This window comes from Dreissena polymorpha, chromosome 8 (assembly GCF_020536995.1).
Source record: "Dreissena polymorpha isolate Duluth1 chromosome 8, UMN_Dpol_1.0, whole genome shotgun sequence".
Taxonomy (NCBI): domain Eukaryota; kingdom Metazoa; phylum Mollusca; class Bivalvia; order Myida; family Dreissenidae; genus Dreissena; species Dreissena polymorpha.
The window spans coordinates 1939958-1967351 of NC_068362.1; the positions used below are offsets into that span (position 1 = coordinate 1939958).

Sequence of the window (27394 nt, forward strand, 5' to 3'; positions counted from 1 at the left end):
ATACATAATTAGACCATAACACATTGAGTTATTTTATAGCGAACAGCATCGCCTCTGACCAGACTGCGCAAATACGCAGGTTGGGCTTGAGATACCCTGGCCGAAACGCATAAGACCCATTTAAGCATGACGCGGCTATGAAAGTGTGATTTAAATGTGTGGAAAGAAAACTGTGTGTAAATCAAATATTAGCATACGATATATTTCAATGGTGAAAAAATACACTCATAATAAGGCATGTGAGGACACATATGATGAGCACTCCCGTAGTATAATTTTAATATCTACTTCATTAATGTGTGGTTTGACAATGATAACACACATTTCATGCGGTGAATATGCGACTAACAAGTGAAAAACACAATTGCTAAAATTCTGTTTTCAATTTAATTATTTAGAAACATAAATTTCAAATTTTAATTCAAAGTCAGCATTTACGCCGACTACGTTTTTCAAAGATATTTCTTGTTATATTTAGTTGTTTTTCATATTCGGTTTTAGCGATTATAAAGCATTTTTGTTGTTGTCTATAGTATACCTATAGTTATTTGTAAACTCGTGTTCAAAGGTTTATAAATTGAGAAATGTGAAGTAAACTGTAAGTAAACACACTTAACCTTCTACGAGTGCGTAGTTTGCACAGTTAATACAAAAGATCGCCGCTATCTGTTAAGAACAAAATAACGTTTCCCAGACATATAAAAATTTAACCCCGCTGTAGTAGCATGCGCTATGAACGAGGTTACGCTACAGTTGCGTGATAGTATATTGGACATCCCACTATACTTGTTTATCAGCAGTAGTTTTATTTTCCCGCATCTATTAATAGCGTCAGATTATGAATGACCTTTGCTAAGCAAAGATACTACGTCATTAAGACGCAGCAGATAGTGGACTATTTTAATCATTCATAAATATTCTCTTCCTCGACACGTTTAATACAAATATTGTTTACTGATTTTTTTTTCTAAAAATATTCCATTTGATACGATATTCACATTGTTTCCATCTGTGAATGAATATAGTTGAAGAACTCTTGCATAAATTATACAACACTTTCTCGCGCATCCGTGCGGCAGATGTGGCAGTTATGATGAGTTATCATGTTTATCGTAGTTAAGAGGGAACTGGCTTTAAAACGCGTGGTACAAACCTTAGTTGTTCGCAAGCGAACAATTAAAAACGGGTCGGATAAATAAGATACATGCGCTCTAGTTTCGGACGAGATCAAACATCCTTTAATTAACGGATTAATTACTCGGACTATCTGACAAGCCTCGTCAATCATGAGAGGTGTGTTTTTCCCATGTAACATCAACTGCAAAGGTTTATATCCAAGATGCTTGTAGGACCGGACTTGCGAAACTGGAATGTCGTTCATTTACAGTTCGAATGTTTTGTGTTTATTACGTTATTACGACAGAATATGAAATAGTATGTTTTGCTAAATTAAAAGAGACCAGTCAGATATTAAATGAATCGATACAGACAAGTGTTGGCAAAAAATTGGCAGACAGTTGCGGATTTTTTACAATTTTATAATGATGAGAGAGTTGTAAAAATGATCTGTACCTACCAAATGAAATATATAAATTATCTCCCCTTAAAGCTTGTGACTTCCCTTGGATTTGTTTTTTTGACCTTTGACCTTGAAGGATGAACTTTACCTTTCACCACTCAAAATGTGCAGCTCCATGAGATACACATGCATGCCAAATATCAAGTTGCTATCTTCAATATTGCAAGTTATGGCCAATGTTAAAGTTTTCGGACGGACAAAAGACAGTTCGAATGCTATATGCCACCCTACTAGGGGAATAAAAAGAGCAATGGGACTCGAATGGATCCTTTAGGGACATCCACATTAACAGACGACGAGGAAGATGTATTCGCGTACACAACACGTTGCTTGCTGGAGTGGTTAGAAGAACATTAGTCCAAGATAGAGCCACTTATGCCAATAGAAAGATAATTTGGTCAATAAACCTTGGTACAATACCATCATCAAGTGCCTTAGCGATGTCGTCGTACGGATAAGTAAGCCGGTTTAAGGTAGAGTCGCATCCAAATTGGTGAACAAATGAGCCACTTTATGCCTAATGGGTCTCGTGCCATATGCGGCCAGCGTAGCTCTAAACCAGCATGCGCATTAGCCCAGTCTGGTCGGCAGCTACCATGTTCGCCATTTTCAAACAAGGTGGCGTAGTGCGTAGTATCTTAAGTGAAAAGTGAAGCTCCTGATCAGACCGCGCTTATGCGCAGGTTGGTCTGATGCTACACAGGCCGCATATGACAGACGGCTCATTTTTACATGAAACGACTCATTTGTTCACCATCGTAAAGACCAACAAGCGTTCTTGAAGACTGGTTTTGCTGGTCTCAATGAGGATCAGAAATGATATATATGTTAAAATTCAATACACGCTTTTATTTTGGTTCAATATAAGTCAACTCAAGACGTTTTATTTGTATATATTAGTGGTGATACAAGTTAAAATAAAGTCTGTTTCTTGTAGATATGGGCCCTGTTTTGTATATGATCGTTCGACAAATGTTAGTAACGACCGAAATTTTAGTGAAATAGAAAACGACATTTATGATCAATATATTCATAAACGAATGTTATGTGAAAGTGTGTCTTACGATGTTGAATAACACGGATTCATTATTGAACTAAGAAAAATATCTTATATCAATACATACACAGTTTTAAGAAAAAACTTAAATACATTTGAAAAAGTGCGTCTAACGATATAAAATGCGTATTTAAGACAAAGACGGAAAGAACCGTAACTTAGACATTTAAATACACAGTGACACTATAGACATACGGGTATTCGAAAAAGCTACGTATACGACACAGATTGTACAACCTGAAATGTGTATGTAAAATATACATAAATCACTAAAATGTATTGCAATCACAACCAGTGTTTGGTCCTGCGCTGTCTGTCACACATTTAATTCAGTATACAAATTGCCTATAGCTATAAACTAATGCAAGTTTGTTTCACAACAATTAAGCACGAAATGAAGAATTGTATATAAAAAATGAAGCACAATAAAAGTTGTGGATATTGAGTACATGTGTGTGATATTTAAAAATGGGTTGCCAAGTTGAGTGCATGTATTTTTCCAACTTTATTGTTATTTTCGAAATGCTTACACGCAATTGAATTTGGTTCATACTTTAGAGCACTTGCAAATATAATATATGTCTTTAAGGTAATTACCTAAATCTTCTTACAGAGTTTACAACCACACGTAACAATAATAAATGCAAAAACAAGAATCAGATCTACAGCAGTTAGAAAGGGAGTGGGGCCTAATGTGGGCGAAATTAACCGGATGGGCGGAGTTTAAAGTTAGCTGCTCTTGCTGACGTAACGCCCCTCGATGAGTGACAGCAGCGTGCGCTTGTAGTAGCCGGAGCATTCGTTTCTCACGGTGTCTTCCAGGGGCGTGCCATACTTTTTGGCAAACTTTTTTTTGATTTCCTTCAAATCCTCCTGAAACCGATTTCAGATGTTTTAATACGTTTGTGTTATTCCTACAGAAACGTTGTAATACTTGGTCACATAATCAAAAATTCCTGAAATATTAGGTCTTATATATGGTAATTCGAGAGGCCATATGTCCGTCGACATTAAAAAAAACGAGCGAGCATATTTCCCTCTATGCTTACACTATCGTGAGGACATCTCTCCGACTATGCTACAACTATCAGGATGTCAAATGTCCGTCGATGCTACAAATTTCGAGAGGATCTGAGCCTGGCCCCATCTGCACTCACCTCTGATCTGGAGACAATAATTCCGATCAGCTCGCTGTCCTTGGTGCCCCAGACCCCCGTGGTGGTGTTGTACAGCCAGTCGGCGAAGAACTGCTGCTTGTCCTGGGCTATCCCCACTGTTAAAGAGAAGAACAGCGTTCAACGAGTGGCCGAGACCTGATAGACATCGCTAATTAGAAGTTTGCTTTGGTGTCGTGTTGATATTTTGGTGTAGTTGAAATGGAATCCGGTGTCAATTGTAAAACTTGTTCAATACAATACTTCTCAATAAACAAGAAATATTGCTTATCCAACATCTCAATGATTTCATAGATGGAAACTCGAGCTAGATGTCGTGTTCACTTGTGCTTTACACACCTACCAGCCCGTACACTGCCACGTCCATGTAAATGGCGGACTACTTTTTTTGGTTAAGACTTGAATACGACTTGACTCGGTAAAATGCTCTAAAATTTCAATATACTGCATACATGGTATAAACATTTCAAATCCAATATACCGTATAATGATATCAGCTGTATATTATCACCCAATAACCCGTTTCTGCTTTCTAACTAAATGCAAATAAATCGCCAACCTGAACGCGCTTGCCCCATGGCATTACGTGAATACATTGCCTCATTCAATCAGTTCAAGGACGGGAGGGTCAGGTTATTTTGAAACGTATTTATATTAAAATATGACGTATTTGTTTGTTTAAGATGGAATATATCAATAAAATATGAATACAAGTATTGGAATACATGGTTCAAATGAAACCGGTGAGTTGTCATTGTACAATGTAGCTGTTTTTAATAATGTAGAATGTACTCGAATAACACGATGTTTTAAATTCAGTGTTTTTGTTGAAAAAATGACGAATAGAGAACAGTGTCAGTGGCTAAAAAGAGCGTTAAATCTTATGAATGTGGTGCATTGTTCTTTCACTTTTCGACGGAAATTGAAGTAGATTTTAAGGGATAATTTCTTTGATAAATAGGTCGTTTCTTTGTTAGATGATCAACGAATGAATATCCACACAGAATAGTCTGCTTACATCAACTGTTGTCATATTGGAAAGAAGGATAGCGATGAGCAAATTTAATGTATTTTGTATGCCGCGTGTAGATTTTCAACTCATCATGGAAGCAAACATAACTTGATAACAAAAATCCATAAAAAAACTATGGTGAGTAGAGCACGAGCTAGTAAAGGGTTGACTTGTCATTCAGTTAAACCTTAAAGTGTGTCGGAAAAGGAGTTGATGAAAAGTTGTTTCTAGCAATATCTATGGTGATAAGGGCTTCATCATGCTTGACGTTGTGGTACACATTTTGTAACTTGAAAACGCCATCCATCTTTGCTTTTGGTATCGAAGGAAAACTTAGTCAATGAAAAACGTACGTGGATTTATAGCAAGGTTCTTCTTTAATTGTGAAATTTCAACTAAAAATCGCCTCCTGTCATAACTCACTTTGGACGTCGAGAATTACAAACTCCAGTTTTGGGGTCATATTTGAAAAACTTTTAGCTGTTTTGGACATTCTTGGGGGATTTTTTATCAAATAAACGGTGTTTAATCATAGATGGACGCTTCCTGCTGGCAACCACAACGACATATGTTTGCATTGTGTGATCTTTCATGCTGGTGCATAGTGTAATTCAATACACCTTTGAAATCATCGTGGAATACCTTTTCTTTCTTATATATATAAGGACCTGTGTATGGTATTTTGCTTTAAAATTGGTTAAACAATAATTTAAGTTTGAACGAAACCTTCTTTTTTATACCTGAGCGTGTAACATTTAGAATGCGGATTATATTATATTCGAGGCATAAAGCGATATTTTGTCTTGTTACTCTGCTTTTGCATTTAATTGCTGAGGACTTATTCGCGCGGCGTAACCGGGAAAGATCACAAATAATGTGTATATTACTCCGTATGGTTTAATTCATTCAATTGAATCTGTTTGCCTATTGCTTTTTAAAATTAAACGGTAATACTTTGATTGTCTAACCACAGATTTTTTCTTCTCAAAAAGGCTCAGCAAGCCTCGCCGTGAAAATCTTTCTTCAACTCATCGGATACATTCAATTTCTCAATGGCACTAACAAATTATTATTTTATAAGTGTTCATTGGATGTGCTAGCAGATCCACAGAGGCGCTTACCAATGGCCAGGTATCCCTCTTGGAGGGTGCCGCTCATTTCGGATTTGATGTCATCTTCAATAGTGTTACCCTCTCGCAGCTCCTGGTATTTTTTGAAGACAAGCCGCAAATGATCGAAGCTCGAAACACCCAGTACAGCGTTGAATGCGCATTCATCCGTGCCTAGAGATTGCACTCCGGCCTGAAAACAGGAACCAAAATGGCGATTGGTGGAAACATGAAAGTATACCATAAAGTTCTCTAGTCAAGAGTAAAAGTGTATCAGAGAATCATGCATACCCTGTTTATTTTTTATCCTACAGCTTAAATATTTTGTAGAAGCAAAATCTGCGTGTCATGTAAACTTGTGCTTTACATGCCTACCAGGCGTTACACGTCTACTTCGCGGATTACTTTTAAGGCCCGTCACTTCCGTTTTAAGTTCAACTGAGACTTGTAGACTATTTAACTCGTTAAATGTATCAAAATCCTAAATCACTTGTTCTAAAAGCCCCAGTTCGCGGATTGGATCGTTATTTTGCATATAAATCGTATAGCGAGAAATAAACTTTACATAAATTTATTGAAATATATTTTTTCGAGGTTGACATCGAAAACGTCAAAATCGGTTTTGAATCGATTAAATAAAATATAAATGATCATAAATACATGCGATAGGCGAAAATCATTGCAGCGTCGAGAGTTATGCAAATTATATCTATATTTAGCTTTCGCTAAATATTATTAGCATATGGAAGATAAATACATAGATTTTGCGAAAACGTAGCGTTGCAACTCAGTTTCCGTCTGTAACAGATGTATTTGCATTTTTTCTTACCTTCTCTCAGCTAAATTCGCCCGTATCCGCAATTGTGTTTGAATTAACGTGTCGAATCATGAATATTAATTAGGTCGTTTTCGTGCATTAACGAACTCGACCCCAAACTAAAAATCGCTATATTATTTGTTTTCAACCGATTTCAACCGGATTTTCAGTGATATCCTCAATAAAAAACACGTTTCTCCGGATTCTGCCCATATATATAGATATGAACGGGGACTTTTAAGTTCAATATATACATGAACTGAATGAATACATTTAAAATCAGTGTAACGTTTAGACAATCTCAGGTAATTTGTTTATTTAACAATCACCATTTATTCTTAATATTTCGATTCAAAGCATCAATCGTTCAATCCTTTATTTAATCTCCCCTCTGAATAAAGATTCTGTATACTTTAATTCGAATGGCATACTAACAATACTTCGCATGTTATAAGATCAATGAGTATACAAGTATACATACTTAGTACAAATCTGAATCCGTCAAGCAAAATGCTCATCCCTTCGTGTTTATAAGTAAATACAGCAACGTGGAATTTTGAAAAAAGTGAAGTTAGGTTAATTTGTTGATAACGCATGGGTATATATTAATGCATGTTTGAGATGTTCGACTGTTATTTAATTATATAAAATAACAGTTTTTATTTATCTTATTTTTTAAATTTATATTGTATTTATGTTACAGCAGACAAACAATAGATAATCATCGTTTTATACTTTGATCGTAGTTAATCATAATAAATCATAGACATGATATTTTTTATACTTGTATTACCCATCTTACGCCTCTTCACACCTATTTGAACGGTGTATTGAATTTCTAAATGTGGGACAATCGGGACGACACCATTCACCCTTAGACGATAATACACGGCTTAGCCGGGCCGGACAGTGATAATCGGCCCGCAGGGAGCATAACGGCCCGAGGGCTTTAGAAACTAGACGAAAATAAACATGGTGATTTTAATCCAAACGAAGACTTTTGTGAGTAGATCTAGGGCATTAGCCCGTAGATGTTTGACTTTATATGCCAGTTAGTAGTACAGGACTTAAAAGAAGAATTGAAGAGAGTTGTATATGTAGACTAAAATTTACAATAGCGGCGGGTTAAATATTGCTTGACATTGAGCTACACATTTTGTAAGTTTAACACGGCAACCATCTTTGTATTTTTCTTTGGCGAAGCAAGAATTTAAGTTTGAACAAAACCTCTTTCTTCTACTTGATTGTGTATTATTTGGCATTGCTGATTAAATTTGAATCGAGGCATAACGCTATATTTGTCTTGTTACTCTGCTTTTGCAAGGAATTGTTGAGGAATATTTCTCAATGCGTCATCGGGAAAGATCCCAAATTAATTTGATAAGCAATGTGCGATTCAGTTAATTTAATCTGTTTGGCTTTTGATTGTAACAATTAAACGCTGATATTTTAATTGTCTTACCAAAAACGTTTTAAATATTGTAGGATAAATCGAATACCATGTTGGTTTCAGTGTGTACTTATGTTATCTTCAACTCGTTGAATAAATTCAAGTACGAAATGACACTAACAAAGTATTCTCTATCGTCCTCATGAAGACTTTAGTAATTCTTGTTAAGATTTAATTCTTCACAAAGAAGATTTATTTTGACCGTAGCAAATAAATCATCCAACTTAAAAAAATCTTAAATGGTATTAAACACATCTCAATAAGTAAGGTATTCGTAAACGACTCTCAGGAAACGCGACAACTATATATAATTGAAGACGCAATTTTCATTATATACATAGATGGTGACGTCACTACGTTATTGTCACCTCTAAGACGCATCACATTCCCCTGGTTTGGGGTATTATGCTTCCGCCAAAGTAGTTCTACGTAGAAATGAAAATGTTAATAATGAAAGAAAAATCGTTTTTTATTGTGTGTTTAAAACGGAATGTTTTTTAAAGAAATGTTATTTAATTATGTTTAAATGTGATTTTGAATCTCTATTAAGACAAATAGCGATTATCAGAAGCACGATTTCCTGACCTACTTTCGCTTCCACGTTTCACTCGTAAAAGAAGTGCTACCCACAATTCCGTTCGCGTTAGTACACAGGTCAGTAAAACCGGTGTGTACATAATCTGAACACGCAATTTTTCTTGGCAGGCGAGCACGAGTCCAAATCCACTATTTGTCGGAAGAGTGGCAATTGAACCCGACTACTCTATGTAAAATCGCGTGCGCCAACCACTGCACAAACCTGGCAGTCTTAAGTCGCCTGATGGTAAGTTTTCTTACTTCAATAAGTTTCTGTGCCTCTTCATAAGCGAGATGTTCGTCCGCTTTGGACTCTTGGCGCGCGCCGGTAACCACCGAGTACATCATCCGGGCAAAGTAGCCGCTGGTGTCACCCTGAATGTCGTCGTTCAAATCCGCGTCATACACTGTAACGTTACAACATGGCGGCAGATTAGTTTGGATTAATGGAAGTCTATATATTATACACATTACGTATACATATTTTCATATTAAAAACTTGGAAAACAAAAAATAGCGCAAACGAGCGTCAGTATATGTATGCCATGCACATCATGCTAATTCTAGCTATTTCGTTTTGATTAAAAGTAAGTCCATGTTCGTGTGGTGTTGTTCGGTGGAGACCCTACCAACATACCAAGCTAACTCGCCTGAGGATTAGCTCTTTCAGTGCTGGAACCGAATTTTGAAGGACTTCGCAAACCGCTTGGATCCGGATGAGACGCCACAGAACGTGGCGTCTCATCAGGATCCAAACTGTCTGCTATTCTGATAGTATTCTTTGAAAAATAATCGAAGAAAATGCTAATTTTAGAAATTCAGCAGACGACATTTTAGCAGACGACAAATTTCCCAGCAGGCAAAGGATTAAAACAGGGTCGCCTGAGTGAGAGGCCCGTGTGCAAACACTGCGCTAACCGGACAGCCGAAGTCAGTATTTTTTTTATCCGACAGCTAAATGATATTACATGTGTACTATTGGTGTCATGTAATCTTGTGCTTTCCATGCCTATAAGCCTTATCACCTCATACTTCATGCTCATAGCGGACTACTTTTTCGGGCCTTTCACAACACTGGTATTATTTTATTATAATTATCCGTCCTAAACACACAAAAACGCCATATTTTAATGCAATAGCGTTTCGAAATGCTCAGAAACTCAAGTCCTTGAACTGAATGAATAATGCAATGCAGTGACGTAATGTAAGAAGGCAATCGCGATAAATTTAGCGATCTGTTGTACATTCAGTTAAAATGTAATATCGTCTTCAAGTCTAACAAGGGAAAGGCCTAATAGATTATACGCTATGTACATGAAGTAGCAGTGTAAAGGCTAGTAGACATGTAAAGCACAAGTTTACACCACAGCCGCGTTTCATTATAATCATTCAGTCAGCTGAATGATAAAAATAGAATACTATATTAGTGGCTTTGTGTGATTGCATTTATTCGACTCGTCTCAGAAAGGCAAGCCTCGCCGTGTATTTTTTTGCCTCAACTGGTCGGATAAAGTAAAGTACAGGTTGACACCAACATATTATTCTCTATATATTTAGGCGTGTCGTGAGCATAATGCAAGTGCATCAAGTGTCGTACCATCGTTCCGCCCATAATGGGCATAAACTTTGAACAAACATAAAATACCATACGAGCGGCATGTGTCATCAAGGAATAGCACATGCAGGCTGAACAAAATTCATCGGTGCGACCCTATAGCCCAAACAATAAGCCCAGTTTTCCAACGATACGACTCAATGTGTTGTTGCTTTTTTTTTCAGAAGAAAAAACTACGGTTCTTACTCCTCTTGTATGCGGCTTTGATCTCAAGGATTTCCTTGTTGGATCGCGAGCACAGGACACCGATCAGCATCGTCTCATTGGTGCCAGCACCCTGTGGAAAAGCATCTATTTAAAATCGCAAAAATTGAATGCTCAAGCTCGGTCATATACCAATGGCAAAATAAAACAGTATAAAAATACATTTAAAAAAAGCTCTATCAACAACTGATTCATGATTTCTGAAAGTTACCTATTTGTGACCACGTGGACCAAGGAAATGATATGAGTAGGTTACGTTGGTAGTGGTAGTGGTGATGGTAGCAATGATTGGGGACTTTATAGTGGCATGATTCGAAGAATAAATGTCATCACAAATGTATAAGCAGCGTAAAGGGGCCGTCCAACAGATAAAGCGTCGTATCGACGCGATTCGGTATTTCGGAAAACTACGAGGATTGCTTATATAGCTAAACAATACATCCGCGTTGAGTATGAGCGTAGATGGTCGAGTGGTCTTGGCGGGATGCTTTTTACTCCAGGACTTCAGGAATACATTGACGTAAAGTGTCATAAGAGATTAGCCTGTGCAGTCCACACAGGCGAATCAGGGACGACACTGTCCGCTTTAATAATATTTTTCGCTTAAAATAAGTCTCATACGAAAATCCAGTTTATCTGGAAAGTGTCGACCCTGCTTAGCCTATGCGTACTGCACAGGCTAATCTGGGTCTACACTTTACGAATATGCATTAAAACCTGTTTTCCCTGAGCGAAGTTTAATATAACGTTCAACTCACCTGGATGGCGTCGTGAATCATCTGAGCGTCCAGATCCCGGGGCGGCAGTATCAGCGCCACGATGCACTCCTCGAGGTCCCCTGTCAACTCCGCGATCAGGTCGTCCTTCAGTGGCTGAAACAATATAACGCGCCATATTGGGTTAACTAAGAATTCGAACCTTCTGAGTTTGTCAACGTCCAACGGTAGCTTATTGTCAACGAAAAAATGTGGTCGATCGAGTTAATCTGTTGATACTGTTTAAAGACATCATCTGTTCAAGTTACAAAGCTTTAATGATCAAGTTGTGTGACCATTTAAATAAAACTTTGACTTTTATAGTGTTATCAAGCGTTCATTAAGCCTGTTTAGCACAAATGACCCGCCCGCCAATCTCCCCCTAGCGCCAAAGATTTTCAACTGATTGAAACTATTTTCAAATTAGGTCGACATATCATAAGACCTTATGTTCTGATCAAGTGTCATGATTATTGTGCCACGTATGTGACTTCCATAGTGTTAACAAAGTTTCACTGTGCCATATAAGTAACGCTGACCAGTACCCTAGCAACCCGCACTGTAGCGGCCGTGTTTTCAACAGACAAGAACCATTTTCGATTTCATTAGAACAACAGACTTAAGTTTTATGCTTATTAAGCAAAACTACGACTTTCAGAGTGTTAAAAAACTATTAGTTTAATTTAAACGTTATTACATAGAATCAATTAACCACATGACCCAGTTTTGAACTCGGCCAAAATGTCACTTGGAAAGATTCTTTGACCAAGTTTTTGAAAGATTGGACAATAATGGGACCTCAGTTGAGTATAAACAAGGAAGATGTGGACGACGCACGACTGACAAAACGCGATTACGAAAGCTCACCATGAACAGGTTGTGCTCAGTTGAGCTAAACACCCATTTTATTCCCGGACAAGAGAGGTAACTTCACGGAGTTCGGACATTATGGGGACCGGAGTATTAGCCCCTACCTTGCCGTATGCTTGCGCATAGGTGGCGGCGATCTTTTGCCGCTGGGCGTTGTTATGGGTAACCAGCACCTCGATGATTTCATCCTCGTTGGTACCTGTAAGGTCAAAGTCAAGGTCATCAAGTGTATTAGGTCAACTTGTAAATAGTTAAACATTATAAAATTATTATCGAGGTGAACTTAATTATATGAAAGCAAAAAACAACCACATTATATTATATGCTATGCGCAAAAATTAAATATGAACAAACTATTAGTAGGATAAATTCAAATGTTTCAGATCGATGTCGAAATGTAAAAAAACACGATCCATTTGTTTAGATAAAATATAAAGTTAAAAATCAGACAACAAACACCGACACATAAAATAAGTATTAATACGAACATGTGAAACTTAATGGGCGCAACAGGGATGACCTAATGACACATGTTACCAGTTAGTTGTAGAGGAGTTTAGTGCACTTCCAGATAGTAATTAATTATTTAATGGTCGAATAAATAATAAGTGGAAGTTTCAGCGCACCCAGCTAGCAGTTACAGAGCAGTTGGGTCCACAAAATTCCGGACGTACGTACAGACAAGTGCAGTGCTGCATACCTGTCACTTTGTGAAGCCATACTTTTGTTAAATACCATACAACAGTAATTTTGTTTTGTGGAGCCATACTTTTGTTGAACACTATACAACAGTTATTGTGTAGTAAGACGTAAGCCATATTTAAACGAAGTATGGTGGTATTTTAAGACGAAAACAACAACTTTTTCAAATAAACATCCTGTACCAAAGCCATCCATGGCGTTCTTGAGTTTTTCTGCCATCTGCTTGGCTTCTGCGTCCGTGAAGTTCGAGTCACCGAGAACTGTTGCCTAGCAACAAAGCGGAAGCAAATAAGGATAGTGACAACAACGCAAACGAAAAGTGAGCCGAAGCTTTAAAAGGTCCGCTGAAGTGATGAAGACTGGCGTCTTTCCTCTCGGATTGTTCCACGCATGACTGAAATGCATGTACAAACACACACACATTTGAAGTGCTCATGCAAAATAAGATTAAATTCGTGTATACACGTATACAATCACATCAATATAAACACTTACGTAGTGCATACACAGATAAAGGGGCCATAACTCTAGTAGTGTTGATAACCTGAAAACCGAAATGTTGCGGTGAGGAAGTTCTCATGCTGGTTAACATGTTTGGTGATTGTATGCCAAGCAGCACAATACTTACAAGTTACGGCGACACAATTTAAATCATGTTCTTTTTGTTGTTGCTCAAATGGGTCATATCTCCTTTTATATTGAAAACATCAAAGCCAACATATGGTTTTGCGCAAATCCCAGCCCTCTAGCAGCAATACCTTTTGAGTTACGAGCGACATAAGTAAAAACAAGAAATATCTTTGAAAAGATATACGGCGTTGATGTTGTAATGTTTGCGACCAGTGAAAGGAGAAGGAATGAAGCGACCATGTATTTTAATGAAGGTAGTGAGTGATAATAAGATGATATATTTTAATGTATTAACAAATAAAAATGAAGAACAAGAAGAGGTGAAATTGTATGTTTTATTGTCAATAAGTATTGTAATGACTAGGTTTTCATAATTGAACGAGTAATAAATTACTTTCAATAGGAAAAGAAAACATATTCGCCACTGAAAAAATATAAACATAATGTTGAAATGAAATAAAAGATAATGTGTTATAATGTGTACAGATGTTAGTAGAATGTAAACATAAAAGACTCAATATTGCAAGCATCATAGTGATATGAATTTTTTGCAGAGAAACAGAATTTTATGTAAAAAATGAACAAAACAAAGTACAAAGAAACATATTTACACTAATAAACGCAAATATGGATTATAATAAATCAAAACAGAGATATTTCCAACACCTATATATTTCCTTAGTATCGCGGGCTACCGCCCCAAAACCCCCGCTTTGTTGATAGTGGTAAACAACTGCGTACCGGTAAAGTGCAATCTAGCCTGTTTTTGTAGTGTTTAGTGTGGCATGTAAACAATAGATTCTTTTAATTGTACAGACATGTGATTAATGCTATACTGCTTCGTAAACTAAGGAGAAACGTTTCGATGTAATGTTAAGAGGATATTTTGTATCATGACAGTTTTTAATTTATTGTAATTTACATGTAATTTACAATATATTCATATTTCAGTTCAAATGATATGCATCCAATGTTTTAGTCTGGGAACCAGACTACCAATGTTTACTGTGATTTTTGTATTATTAGCCAATGCACAATTCGGGTTTTATTTATTTCGGACCTATCATGAATGAAGGTCATCTAAGGTCAAAAGTGACGTTAAACAGCTATGCCGAAAAAGTCATGAGTTCGCTACGAGAGAGGCAATAACTGATTATGTCGAAAATATGCGAACCAAATGTGGGGTGTGCGCATGTTCTTTTGCTGGCTGATAAGTGTGTAAATGTTAATCCTTCTGGCACCAATACTTTGCGAGTTCCGAGTAAGAAAAAAGTGGGACGGACAGAAAAATAGAATGAACGGAGGGAAGGACGAAAGGAATGACAATGGTGGCTATGAAATTATGTCTTCTATGTGCATGAACAAAACATAAATGGCAAAAGCAAACATATACCCAGGGAGTATGAGAATGTTATTAACTACAGCATAACAGGCGATAGGCCCATTGTGTGGACGGACGTTTCAATGCTTTTCGAAGCATTTTAGGTAATTGAAGACCCGATGAAGAGACTTTATGTCGCGTAGCATAGCATCAGTCATTAACATTGCATAATGGCATAGTGTGTCACTTGGGTCTGGTCGAATGAAAATGAGTATTTTTATTTATTATTACTAGTAGAATACATGAAGTTGTTTAGTAAAATTCATAGGCGATGGGATGATCCAACGTTTTATTGCAAGTTTCAATGCAGATACGATTGTTTGTCCGCTCATCTTTATTTTGGTGTGATATTATAGATGCTCTCATACGAAGTGGTTTGTCTACGTCAGTGACAAGAATGGTTTGTCTACATCAGTGACAAGAATGGTTTTTCTACGTCAGTGACAAGAATGGTTTGTCTACGTCAGTGACAAGAATGGTTTGTCTACGTCAGTGACAAGAATGGTTTGTCTACGTCAGTGACAAAAATGGTTTGTCTACGTCAGTGACAAGAATGGTTTATCTATGTCAGTGACAAGAATTGTTTGTCTACGTCAGTGACAAGAAAAGGTTCATCGTTCCAGTTGGCAAAGTTAGAACTTGGTAGGTAGGCATGATCCCGTGGTAGGAATGATCCCGTGGTAGGCATGATCACGTGGTAGGCATTATCACATGGTAGGCATTATCACGTGGTAGACATGATCACTTGGAAGGCATGATCCGAATTGCAAAAAATCGTTTGTTTTTCCCGATATGCCTTTAAGCAAACTAACAATCACATTTACAGCGAATTGTGAACATCGGTCTCCATAAAACACTGCCTCATAAACAATAACACAAATAATAAATAAGCCATTTAAAAGCCCTCGTATACTATAAACACATTGTTATCATGCATACCACAGTAGGAAAAGCAGTGGGAACCGCAATTAGTAAAGCATAGGAAAATACCGTTTAAACCATATACATGTATAGCAGGAATTAGCTAGACTCCGGATAAGCAGGAATTAGCTAGACTCCGGATAAGCAGGAATAAGCTAGACTCCGGATAAGCAGGAATTAGCTAGACTCCGGATAAGCAGACAATTTATTGTATACATCGAATCTACTATACGGAGGATTTCGGACATAGTCGATCTACCACGATTGATACCAATCTAAGGGAGGATATTAGAAATAGTCGATGTAACACGTTTGTAATCATTCTAACGTATTATTCTGGAAACTATGCATCACGATTTGCATCAGCTAGATACGCAACGTACTAAAATTGAAATACAACCAGCTTTCTAAAACAATTAAGTTCTCGCAATCTTGGGATCAGATTTCTTTCTTCTGAGGAATACTATAAATTAATTGCATATACGTGTTCCAGGTAAAAGTGCTAAACAGACAACGATCAGTGTATTTGTCACCACACATGAAAATACAATTTGTGCGATACCGAAAATGATAATTCGTTTTCTACATACGAACAGAAACTTCTTGTGCTAAACCGACAACGATCAATGCATTCGTCACAACATATACAATATCTGGTTCCCCACCCTACCCATGCCATCCATAGCATCCTTAAGTTTTTCGGCGACCAGCTTTGCAGTTTCGTCGGTGAAGTCGGGATCGCCAGTTACAGTTGCCGGACAGTTCGAAAGAAACAATCACAGCAATTTTACTGTAAAATTTCGGAAGGAAGCTATAAAAAAATATATAATCATCAAATACTGACACCCACATATGTATTCATGTGTAGCCTACAACAAGAAGCAATTGCAACAGCGCTTAATCATCCGCATTAATATTAATAAAACCTACACGACCGGGAGTAACTTGCTACATCCGATTCGACAGGTTATCGCTAACACAGAAACAGGAGCACGTAAATAAATAATCAACAGACACAGACAGCAGTCTACAGTATGGTCGATACTACATGAAGTTTACCTCACACCCACACACAAAAACAAATTTAATATCGCTGTAAATGTACCGTCGTTCAATTGCTAGCTGGCAAACACAGCAGAATTCAAGCTATTCAAAAGTATTAAAAATGAAACAATTTGAAGATAGATTGAACGTTGTGGTGGATTTTTCTTTTCGAAAGAACGCAGAGAGCTGTTGAAAACATGTGTCTGATTTGGTATATTTATATTCATGGTATATTTATATTCAATGACAAGAACTGAAGGGACATTACTACTTTTATTAATTAAAATGTTGCAATAATATTATAGTTGAATAAAAGCTTTTATAATTATGTGAAGTTCACCATTTATTGAGACGCGCCCCTGTGAGAATTAATCGTAACAATATGTCTATATGGACCGAACCACTACCACCTTTACTACATAAACATTTTCATAATCAACCACAAACATCTAGTCACGGTTTACTGCATTGTATGAATTGTATTGTAACTCTCATTTCAATAATCGGGCAACGCAACGTTCACATATTAATAGAACATTCATGTGATATGTGGTGTTGAGTTGTCACTTTTACAAGTGCCATCAATTGCTGTATAACCAGTACCGGATAACCCATTAGAGTAGGCAACTGACTATGGGCCCCGCTACTTTTAGGGGCCCCATCGGACCATGACGAAATAATTGTTATATTAAAGTGATTGTTTTCTTAAATTCGTAATCCAATAAATTTAATTTCGTAATGGCATAACGGTATTATAATGAAATATTACACCATTACACATTGTCACATTTAATGTCTAGCCAGCCTTGGCACTAGTATGCTTATTATCCCCACGCTTTTTGAAAAAAAGGTGGGGATATTGTGGTTATCTCCGCCGTCCGTCCGTCTGTCTGTCTGTCCGTCCGTCCTGGCCACTATCTCCTCCTACACTAAAAGCACTAGAACCTTGAAACTTACACACATGGTAGCTATGAGCATATGTGCGACCCTGCACTATTTGGAATTTTGATCTGACCCCTGGGTCAAAAGTTATAGCGGTTGGGGTGGGGCCGCGTCAGAAATTATCACTCATTTTTTTAGGTTATTTTACATTTACTTCTTTATTTCTACACCGATTCACTTCAAATTGATACTGGACCTCTCTTATGACAATACGGTCAATCTCAACCATGCATGGCCCCATTCCCAACCCTGGGGCGCCCCGCCCACATAGGCCACACCCACCAAAAATTTCCATTTACTATAATTGTTTCATTTCTACACGGATTCACTTCAAATTGATACTGAACTTTTGTTATGACATTAGGGTCAATCTCAACTATGCATGGCCCCAATCCCAACCCTGGGGCGCCCGCCCACATAGGCCACACCCACCAAAAAATTCCATTTACTATAATTTTTTCATTTCAACACGGATTCACTTCAAATTGATACTGAACTTCTCTTATGACATTACGGTCAATCTCAACTATGCATGGCCCCATAACCAACCCTGGGGCCCCGCCCACATAGACCACACCCACCCAAAATTGCCTTTACTATCATTTTTTCATTTCTACACCGATTCACTTCAAATTGATATTGAACTTCTCTTATGACAATACAGTCAATCTCAACTATGCATGGCCCCATTACCAACCCTGGGGCGCCCCGCCCACATAGACCACACCCACCCAAAATTGCCTTTTACTATAATTTCTTCATTTCTACACCGATTCACTTCAAATTGATACTGAACCTCTCTCATGACAATACGGTCAATCTCAACTATGCATGGCCCCATTACCAACCCTGGGGCCCCGCCCACATAGACCACACCCGCCCCAAATTGCCTTTTACTATAATTTCTTCATTTCTACACCGATTCACTTCAAATTGATACTGAACTTCTCTTATAACAATACGGTCAATCTCAACTATGCATGGCACAATTACCAACCCTGGGGCGCCCTGCCCACATATGTCACACCCACCCAAAATTGCCTTTTACTATAACTTCTTCATTTCTACACCAATTCACTTCTAATTGATGATGAACTTCTCTTATGACAATACGGTCAATCTCAGCTATGCATGACCCCATTACCAACCCTGGGGCACACCTAGGTCAAACATTCGGCGTGGGGATACGCGTCGGCCTCTGCCGCGCCATTTCTAGTTTAAGAGTGAAATCGACTGGGCGCTGGCGTTCTACGGTTCTAGTAGGAACTAGTCTGACTAGGGACCCTTGTCCTGGACCCCAAAAGTTTCACTGCCTATGGGCCTCAACGGTGCTAATCCGGCACTATGTATGACCTTGGCAATGAAAACATTTGAAACCAATATTGATAAAAAAGGACTGCAAAACATTATGTGTACAAGTGCGTTATATCGGTTCATATTATGTACGCAGCTAAATGATCAAGCACTACATCATAGTATTGTGATTTATCCCAACTAATTACGTTAAAATTCATCATGTGCTTTAAAGGGGCCTTTTCGCGTTTTAATAAATTGACAAAATGAAAAAAAAATGTGTCAGAATCGCAAATTTTCGTTGTAGTTATAATACTTGTGAGGAAACATTAATACTGAACATTTACCATGTTCTAAAATATCCATTATATGCATCTTTTGACGATTTAAAAACTTGAAAATTATAAAAAGTTGCAATGCGAAACGATTGAATAATTTGGAGAGTTCTGTTGCTTTCGTTATATTTTGTGACACTAGATTAGTATGTAAAGTATAAAATAAATCATATTTGTATCAGCACGGATGGCCGAGTGGTCTAAGCGATAGACATTTACTCCACGGCCAGTGGTACGAGCCCAGTTCAGGGTTACTTTTTTATTTAATTTTATTCTGTATTTTACTGGAGCTTTTTAGATACAATGTTTACATTTATCTTTATAAAGCATAAATTGACAATCTTCAATACATGCCAAAATCTTTGAAAAGATCCCTTTCATTACGTTAGAGTTAATTGTGCGCTTGTATGTGTCCTAATTTATGATGTTAAACCGAACAGACCCACCGGATAATGTCCAACCCAGCAAAATTAAATCGCAAGTTTATTCTTACGTTAATGCTTCAATGTGACCTCAAACAACTAATTGGTCGTTTTGCAAAAACTTTGGTTTAGCGGTGCAATACTAGTATATACTTAATCTTGATAGCAAAAATTTCCGGGTTCCAAAGCGTTCCCGCGCGTTCAGGTTAACATCCACTTTCAAAATGTATGTAACCTGCCACAAGCATTTGAGACATCGTTTATATCAATGGCAAACAATCTACACTTATTGCGCGGGCGTGTTAGAACAGCATATAACTTGATGTGGGCTAGACGTGAGAAATGCCTACCTTGCTATTTGTAAAAGGAGCAATTATAGGCAGCGGTATTAGTCGCCAAAAATCATATAAATGCACACGCTCCTTGGAACCTTATTGCCCCTTCCGAAATTACCACTTAAACTCAAAGTCAATTGGGTGGTAAGTTTGGTTGATACATGTTTAGGACCTTTGTTCTATGATGATCAGTGCAAAAAGTACAAAAACTATTTTTAAAATATACGTATGGTGCGTTTCATACCGTGTATATATGTACAAGAGCACCGCATAACGGGTGTTACGCTCGGCTGCGAAAGCTTGTCAGAATATTTTTTTTTTTTTTTTTTTTTAGAGGTCAGAGTGACCTTGACCTTTGACCTAGTGACCCAAAAATGGGTGTGGCGTGTAGAACTCATCAAGGTGCATCTACATATGAAGTTTCAAAGTTGTAGGTGGAAGGACTTTGATTCTAGAGCCAATGCTAAAAACCTTTACAAACCTTGACACGGACGGCGGACACGACGAGCTGGCTATGACAATACCTCGGGTTTTCTCCGAAAACAGCCGAGCTAATAATAAATATAAATGGGGATTTTGATGTTGTTCAAATTGTATTCCAACGAATTCATCAATATTGAGACTGTCCATGAATACATTCGACCGTTCTGAGTCACGTTGATGTTTTCAATGTCATCAATCAACCCCTCTACCCCGGTGATGACTTGGACATTCCCGTGGGCCATTAGTGATATGATATCTGAACGGCGGTCCATGTAAAATGTACAAGGTTGCGACGCGGAGCGGTTATGTCAAGTGGGGGCATGGCAAAATGATAGGATGGACAAGTAATTAACTAACGTAAAAAATTCTTCGTTTAAAGGGCATCGCTGCACAAGTTTAAAATGATGAGAAATGTGAAATCTGGTTAAAACTATAGTTTTTACTGGACTGAGGTAATTTTGTAATGGGGAGATATGCACAACAGCTGTTATGACTGTATCATGTAAAAAAGAAATCAAAGTGTACAGTATGATATTAATTTTGTCCGTCAATTCAGGTTTATATCTTCAGTACACCTACATAAATGTATACACCTACATAAATATACAAACTTCATAAACTTATTTTATATGGGCCGATAAACCATTCGCGACACCAGTGAAACCACCATTCAAGCATCCACTCTATACGGCAAATATCGTATGACAGGTAACGCAATTTCGGGACGCCTGAATGATCACCTACTACAAAAATATTTTATAACATTCAATCCATCATAGTAGGCTTGTTTGTACGAAGGATTAATGAAATATTCATATCAGGTGGTTTAGCAACAACACAGTCGGATTAATTCGCACGGAATGTTGAAAATTAGCCTACAGGTTATTGTATTCACATATACCACCCATTCAAAGCGGTTTAATAAACCCTCTTTCCGTTTAAAGTATGTTACTTCTTAACAATTGGCAGGTCTCCAACCAAGTAAGACTGCACGTATTAACACATCGTTCACGTGCTTTCATACGTTTCATTAACAGTTAGCATAGAAACTTTGCATTTGTCGAATATATCTAACTTCACTAGGGACAACCTTAACACAATTTCACTGCGGAAACTTTAGAAATATCCAATCCGAAGTGCGAGTCTAGTATTCAACAAGATATTATATTCAGCAGGGCTGGTATCCTAGAGATTTCTAAGAGAAAAACAAAGAGTTTTTTTTATATTATTCCATTTTATTTTTAAGCTATTTTATGTATCGATATTTGGCTTAATTATGTGTAATTATAAATAATACTTTAAGCTGTTTAGATAGTTTTTAATTTTAAGAGCATGAATTATTGGCTTGGCACAGAAAAAAAAGTACATAAAAACTAATCCCAGTAATATAAAGTTTCATATTTATCTAAGAAGACTCTAGAATACCAGCCCAGGAGTACGCAGCAAAAACGGCATCTATCTCTTTAATCAGACATTGAGCCTAGCTCCGGTAAAAAAAAAATGTGCGTAAAGTGTCGTCCCAGATTGTCAGGAACGATACGTTCTGCCTAGACTGGATTTACGTGTAGAGGAGACCTCCTGTAAACGAAAATTCCATAAAAGCAGAAAGTGTCGTACAAGATCAACCTGTGTGGACTGAACCGGCTAATCAAGGACGATACTTAACGCGCGTGCATTAAGCCCTGTTTTCACAGAGCCCGGTCCACTTATTGACTTGAAATTATGACTCGACATAATGACTTTGGGGGTTGCGTTGACGATCTCCTATATTAACGACTTCTATCTCTTATTTTCATACCAAGAAACACATCATAGGACTACGTTACTGTTCATAATGATAGTATATGCAAAATTAATAGATTGTGGCATTTTGGATGATTCAGTTCTAATAACATAGGGTCCACAGACTGATACAGCATGCTTTTCAGGTACGTGAGTATATGCACATGCGCACTCGAGGTCTACATTGCGAAGGCAGTGACCACTTAAAAGTAATGTTCAACTTCGGAAAACAGCAACATGTTCTTGAATGATATCCCGGTATTTGAACAGTAGCGTTTGAGTTACCTTGGCAATAAAACAGGAGAATAATTTTGCCTTAACATGTCTAGACGGTTTAAGAAGTTTTTGTGCAGCAATGTTCTCGTCCACATTCAAGAATTGATCTCAGCATCAGAACTTAGATCGATACTGCAGACAGTTTTGTTTTAGCGTTGCCTTTCCCGCCTCGCGGAAATGAGAAACTAAGTGGCCGTGTACGTCTTGGTAGGTTACTGACTGGCTTAAATTGATGCCACTAGTTACACAGATTACGGTTGTGTCCACACCATGCCAGCCAATGCTGCGATTCTTTTTGCATGCTCATACATGTTTTGCCCGGCTGGGGCGCCGAATCCCAGAACTTTTCTGCAAATTCATATTTCTTTGTAAGACATAAAGATTTATTGTATTGAAAAGCATATTGAGTTTCTTTACTTTCTAGTAGTACATAATTATGTATTGTAATCCTGTCGTAATACTGCAAAATTTTATTGGACGAGTAGAATTACAGGAACTAAACTGCACGATGCTGATGTGTATTCCCTTTGCTTCATAATTATCATTCGGGAAATAATTATTAATGCTTTCTTCATAGAGTGTAATGATCCGCACGTTGGGCACTTGCCAAATATGAATAACGAGAACAACGTAAGACCTTGAAACGAAACATTGAAACGATAACTGAGTAAATTTTCACTCTGCTCTATGGAGAATACTCAGGGGAGCCTACTCAATGCCATCTTTAGAAATTGAGCCTCGTTCTGGGGAAACTGGACTTCATGCATGAGTGTGTCGTTCCATGGTCTCACATACAATTTGATCCAGCTTTGCTGGTTCTAGTCAAATCTCTGCGCGGAGGATGGAGCGTAAAGCGTCGAGTCAGATTTGTAAGTGCAGTAGTCCGCACAGGCTAACAAGGGACGACACTGTCCGCCTGGATTTTCATTTAAGAATCCCTTTAAAGCAGAAGGGTCGTCCCCGATTATCCTGTGTAAACTGCTGAGTCTAATCGGGCATGACGTTTTACGCATATAAATTATGACCAGTTTTCCCAGAACGCGGCTCAATTAGTTGCAACGCTGGTATGCAAAATGCCGATGTCCAGATTTCTCGCGCTGCAGAGTAAAGAACATTATTTTATCCGATAACTCCAGCTAAAATGTATATGATAGCTATTTTCAGCACACCTTTACTAGTATACGATATTTTCTTATTTAAATGCTATGTATTTTAATTAATGTGACGTCACATAATCTTGTAGTAAAAAATAATTTCAGTTCTGAACTTTGGAACCAATGTGCATTTCGTATTTTTGTCAATTTTCAAATAAATTGTACACACCTTTTAAGGCAAGCCTCGCGCTCACCGGTCTCTGAGCCTCGCCTGATAACAGTCATCTTTATTTGACCCATTTAGTGGACTATCCCATCCTTCTAAATTTGATCAAATTATTTCCAAAATTAGGGATGTCTAGTATATTTATTTCTATATTAAGAATATTTCTTACAGAAATTCCTTTAAGCAAATAGCGCAGACCCCGATGAGACGCCGCATCATGCGGCGTCTCATCTGGGTCTTCGCTGTTTGCCAAGGCCTTTTTTTCTAGACGCTATGCATAAATGGGTTAAAACTAACGTATTGTTCTCTATCTATTTGAATCGTTATGTAAAGAAATTTACGTATTTTTGATTGTGTTGGCTGGTGTTAACCAACGTAGCGGAAGTCTAAGGTTCGAGTCTCCAATAGGGTTTGTTATGATTGAAACTATCGAAATCAAATGTTGCCCATTGATTTCCTGACATGCACCCTGCTTTAAGGATACTAGTTACTTTAATATTAAATTAGAAGTTATCAAATTTTAACCAAATCATAAACAAACTGTAAGAGACAGAGTTTCTCCTTCACGGGTGTATTCTTGTTGAAAGGGTACACACAGTCAAAGGTTGAACAATTTCACGGTGATTGGATCCGTTGTTTATATAATCGAAAAGCTCCTATGACAATTCTAATTTAATGACATTCAATTTGCTGTTGATAAAGTTTAATATCAGTAAAACCTGCATTAGACACTTGCGCCAAAAATACTCTGAGCATTTGTTGCATCGATAGTCAAGAAATAACTAAAGTTTGCCGGACAGTATTGCTTAAAAACTCCCAGGTGAAATGAGCGCTTCACATCTTAATAATGTTTGAGATCTACGTGCACGAATGATCAATAAGTCCGTAACGTACATGCAACAGGTACATTTGGCTGAAGGCCAATATTTCAGCCCATACTATAACAAGGCCATATTCTTTTAGGATAGTCTCGCAAAGTCATCAACTATGCATGAAGAATGCCCAGTCAACCTTGACCATGTTATTCTAGCCTGAAGAAACAGTAAAACATCTATCGGTATACGTACACGAAACAACTTGCGAGATCTGTGTAACCACATCGTATTGAAGAAATATACATATAATTACGACCGCTTAACGAATACCATTCATGCATCAAAAATTAGTGGGCGAGAGAGAGAGAGAGACATGTACAGCGGCTGTATGTATCACAGGGATCTTTAAGCAAAAAAAACCTACATACTATATAACAGTATATATATGTGTAGTATGTAGAGAATTTTTATTAAATGTCCCTGTGGAGTGTATTGGCCGGTTTACTGTATTGGAGAAGAAAACTGTACATATAGGTTTTTAACAAAGCGCTACACAAACAAGCGCAAATTTTCACTAGTGAAATAATAGGAGTTTTTCATGGACAGCAATACAACAATAGCGAACGTTTGCACTAGTTAAAGTATGCATGTATTTTAAAATTAAAAAGGATGTAGAAGTAATGTGATATGTAGAGAATTGAAATTATACACTGCAATCAGAACGTAACATAAAATTCATTCCCACTTATTGTAAATTTGTTACGCGTGTTATGCACATATCTATCAATAAACATTTTAAAACAATATGAGCAACGCTCTGGGATAACAGGGCTTAATGCATTTGCCTTAGCGAACGCACAGGCAAATCGAGAACGACAATTCCGCTTTTAATTTTTCGTGCAAGAAAGTATCTTCTAAACTAAAATTCAGTCTAGGCGAAAGTGTCGTGCAAGATAAGCCTGTGCGGGCTAATCCTGGACGATACTTTACGCACACTTTACGCACATGCATTAAGCATCAATCTCCTGGACGATACTTTACGCACATGCATTAAGCATCAATCTCCTGGACGATACTTTACGCACATGCATTAAACATCAATCTCCTGGACGATACTTTACGCATATGCATTAAGCATCAATCTCCTGGACGATACTTTACGCACATGCATTAAACATCAATCGCTTATCCCAGAGCGCGGCTGATATGTTAGTTGAACGATCTCTTTTGTATGTAAAAAAGTAATGTGTACAAACAATTCTGGCAGAAACAAATGAAGCCATTCAGTGGTACTAAAACTGCGTAAACATAATAATGAGACTGCAGCGCTTCTGGTTTAAAATTATGAAAACCATTTCCATCAACTTACAAAGAAAAAAAAATGGAGAAAAAATAAATATTACATTTTTGCAATTGCTGTTTTTTATTGCGGTTACAGAAAATAATTGCATGGTTTCATAGTTAATATTCCAATCACTATTTAAACGTACTGCAACAACTTACCATCTTTTAAGTTATCCTAGTTGCCTTCTGAAGCGATCGGTCTGTCGTCTGCTGAAGCTGTCGGCTGAGTGACACACCTCGAGAACAAGCCTAGATGTGACGAGACTGGGAGTCACGTGGTGTATCGGAATGTCGACACAGATCGTTATCCATCGGCAAATATCGTAATGGTCCGTGGTATTTAGCACAGGGGCGCGGTACACATAATTAATTAGGAGATACGAGCAAAATATTACTTGACAGTGAGGTACGGTGGCTAAGAGGTGACATTCACTTCTCTTTTTTCGGCGTTAGCTGTATACGCCAGCTTTTCACCTTAGCCTGACCTTTGTTAGCGTCCAATAGAATTCATATAAAACTTCCCGCGGCCAAGTACAGATGAATACACTTCATTGACTGCATTGGCTGATTTGATAATACCACTAGAACATTGGAAACATGTCCGCGTCTTTGTAACACTGTTTTACTGCGTGTTCAGCATGAAACAGTTTTATCTCTAAAAAAAAGGCTTAATAGATAGAACAGTTTTACACTCAATCTCGACATCAATACAGTTTGTGCGTGCACCTTTTATTTTCAGAGGATTTTCAACGCGAGAACGTTGTGTACTTAAACGCCATGCTCTCATATTTAGTACTGACTTCCATATTCCTGTCAACATGTTATATGTAAAAGTATAAAGAGCAGTGGAAGCGATGCCTTACTTTAATGTATTGCATTTCAACCCGCGAGGTATAAGGGTCAGTTCGCGGTTTGAATGTCAGAGTTTATATACAGGTCAGACCTTATGTGCTGTTCGGAGTTCGCGGTCAGTAACATAATAGTTATATAATAAAAACGCTATAGCGTGAACTAGGTGAACTGGAATTTTCTTTACCACCAGAAAGATGTGAAATGAAGATATCCAGCGATATTATTTTATGGCATGTCAATAATAGATTCTTAATGTGTTTTTAACAATACCATGATAAATATTTTTTTTAATTAATTA

The 27394-nt window shown here is 37.6% G+C and overlaps 1 protein-coding gene across 1 annotated transcript; it reads right to left on the bottom strand.

Moving 5' to 3' along the window:
- Positions 1-2407: 2407 nt before the first annotated feature.
- Positions 2408-26567, bottom strand: LOC127842670 (annexin A13-like). The gene is made up of 9 exons (XM_052372300.1): positions 26404-26567; positions 13104-13188; positions 12324-12418; positions 11353-11466; positions 10577-10667; positions 9037-9182; positions 5945-6125; positions 3794-3909; positions 2408-3509 (listed from the first exon to the last, which is right to left on the bottom strand). The coding sequence occupies exons 1-9, from the start codon at positions 26404-26406 to the stop codon at positions 3366-3368; spliced, it is 975 nt and encodes a 324-aa protein (XP_052228260.1). The 5' UTR covers positions 26407-26567; the 3' UTR covers positions 2408-3365.
- Positions 26568-27394: the final 827 nt, after the last annotated feature.

Excerpts from the sequence above, each read along its gene's own strand:
- LOC127842670 (XM_052372300.1), bottom strand. Across the intron at positions 11,467-12,323 it reads ATGCGCAAGCATACGGCAAG|CCACTGAAGGACGACCTGAT; the intron begins GTAGGGGCTAAT and ends ATATTGTTTCAG. Across the intron at positions 6,126-9,036 it reads AGGCACAGAAACTTATTGAA|GCCGGAGTGCAATCTCTAGG; the intron begins GTAAGAAAACTT and ends TCCTGTTTTCAG.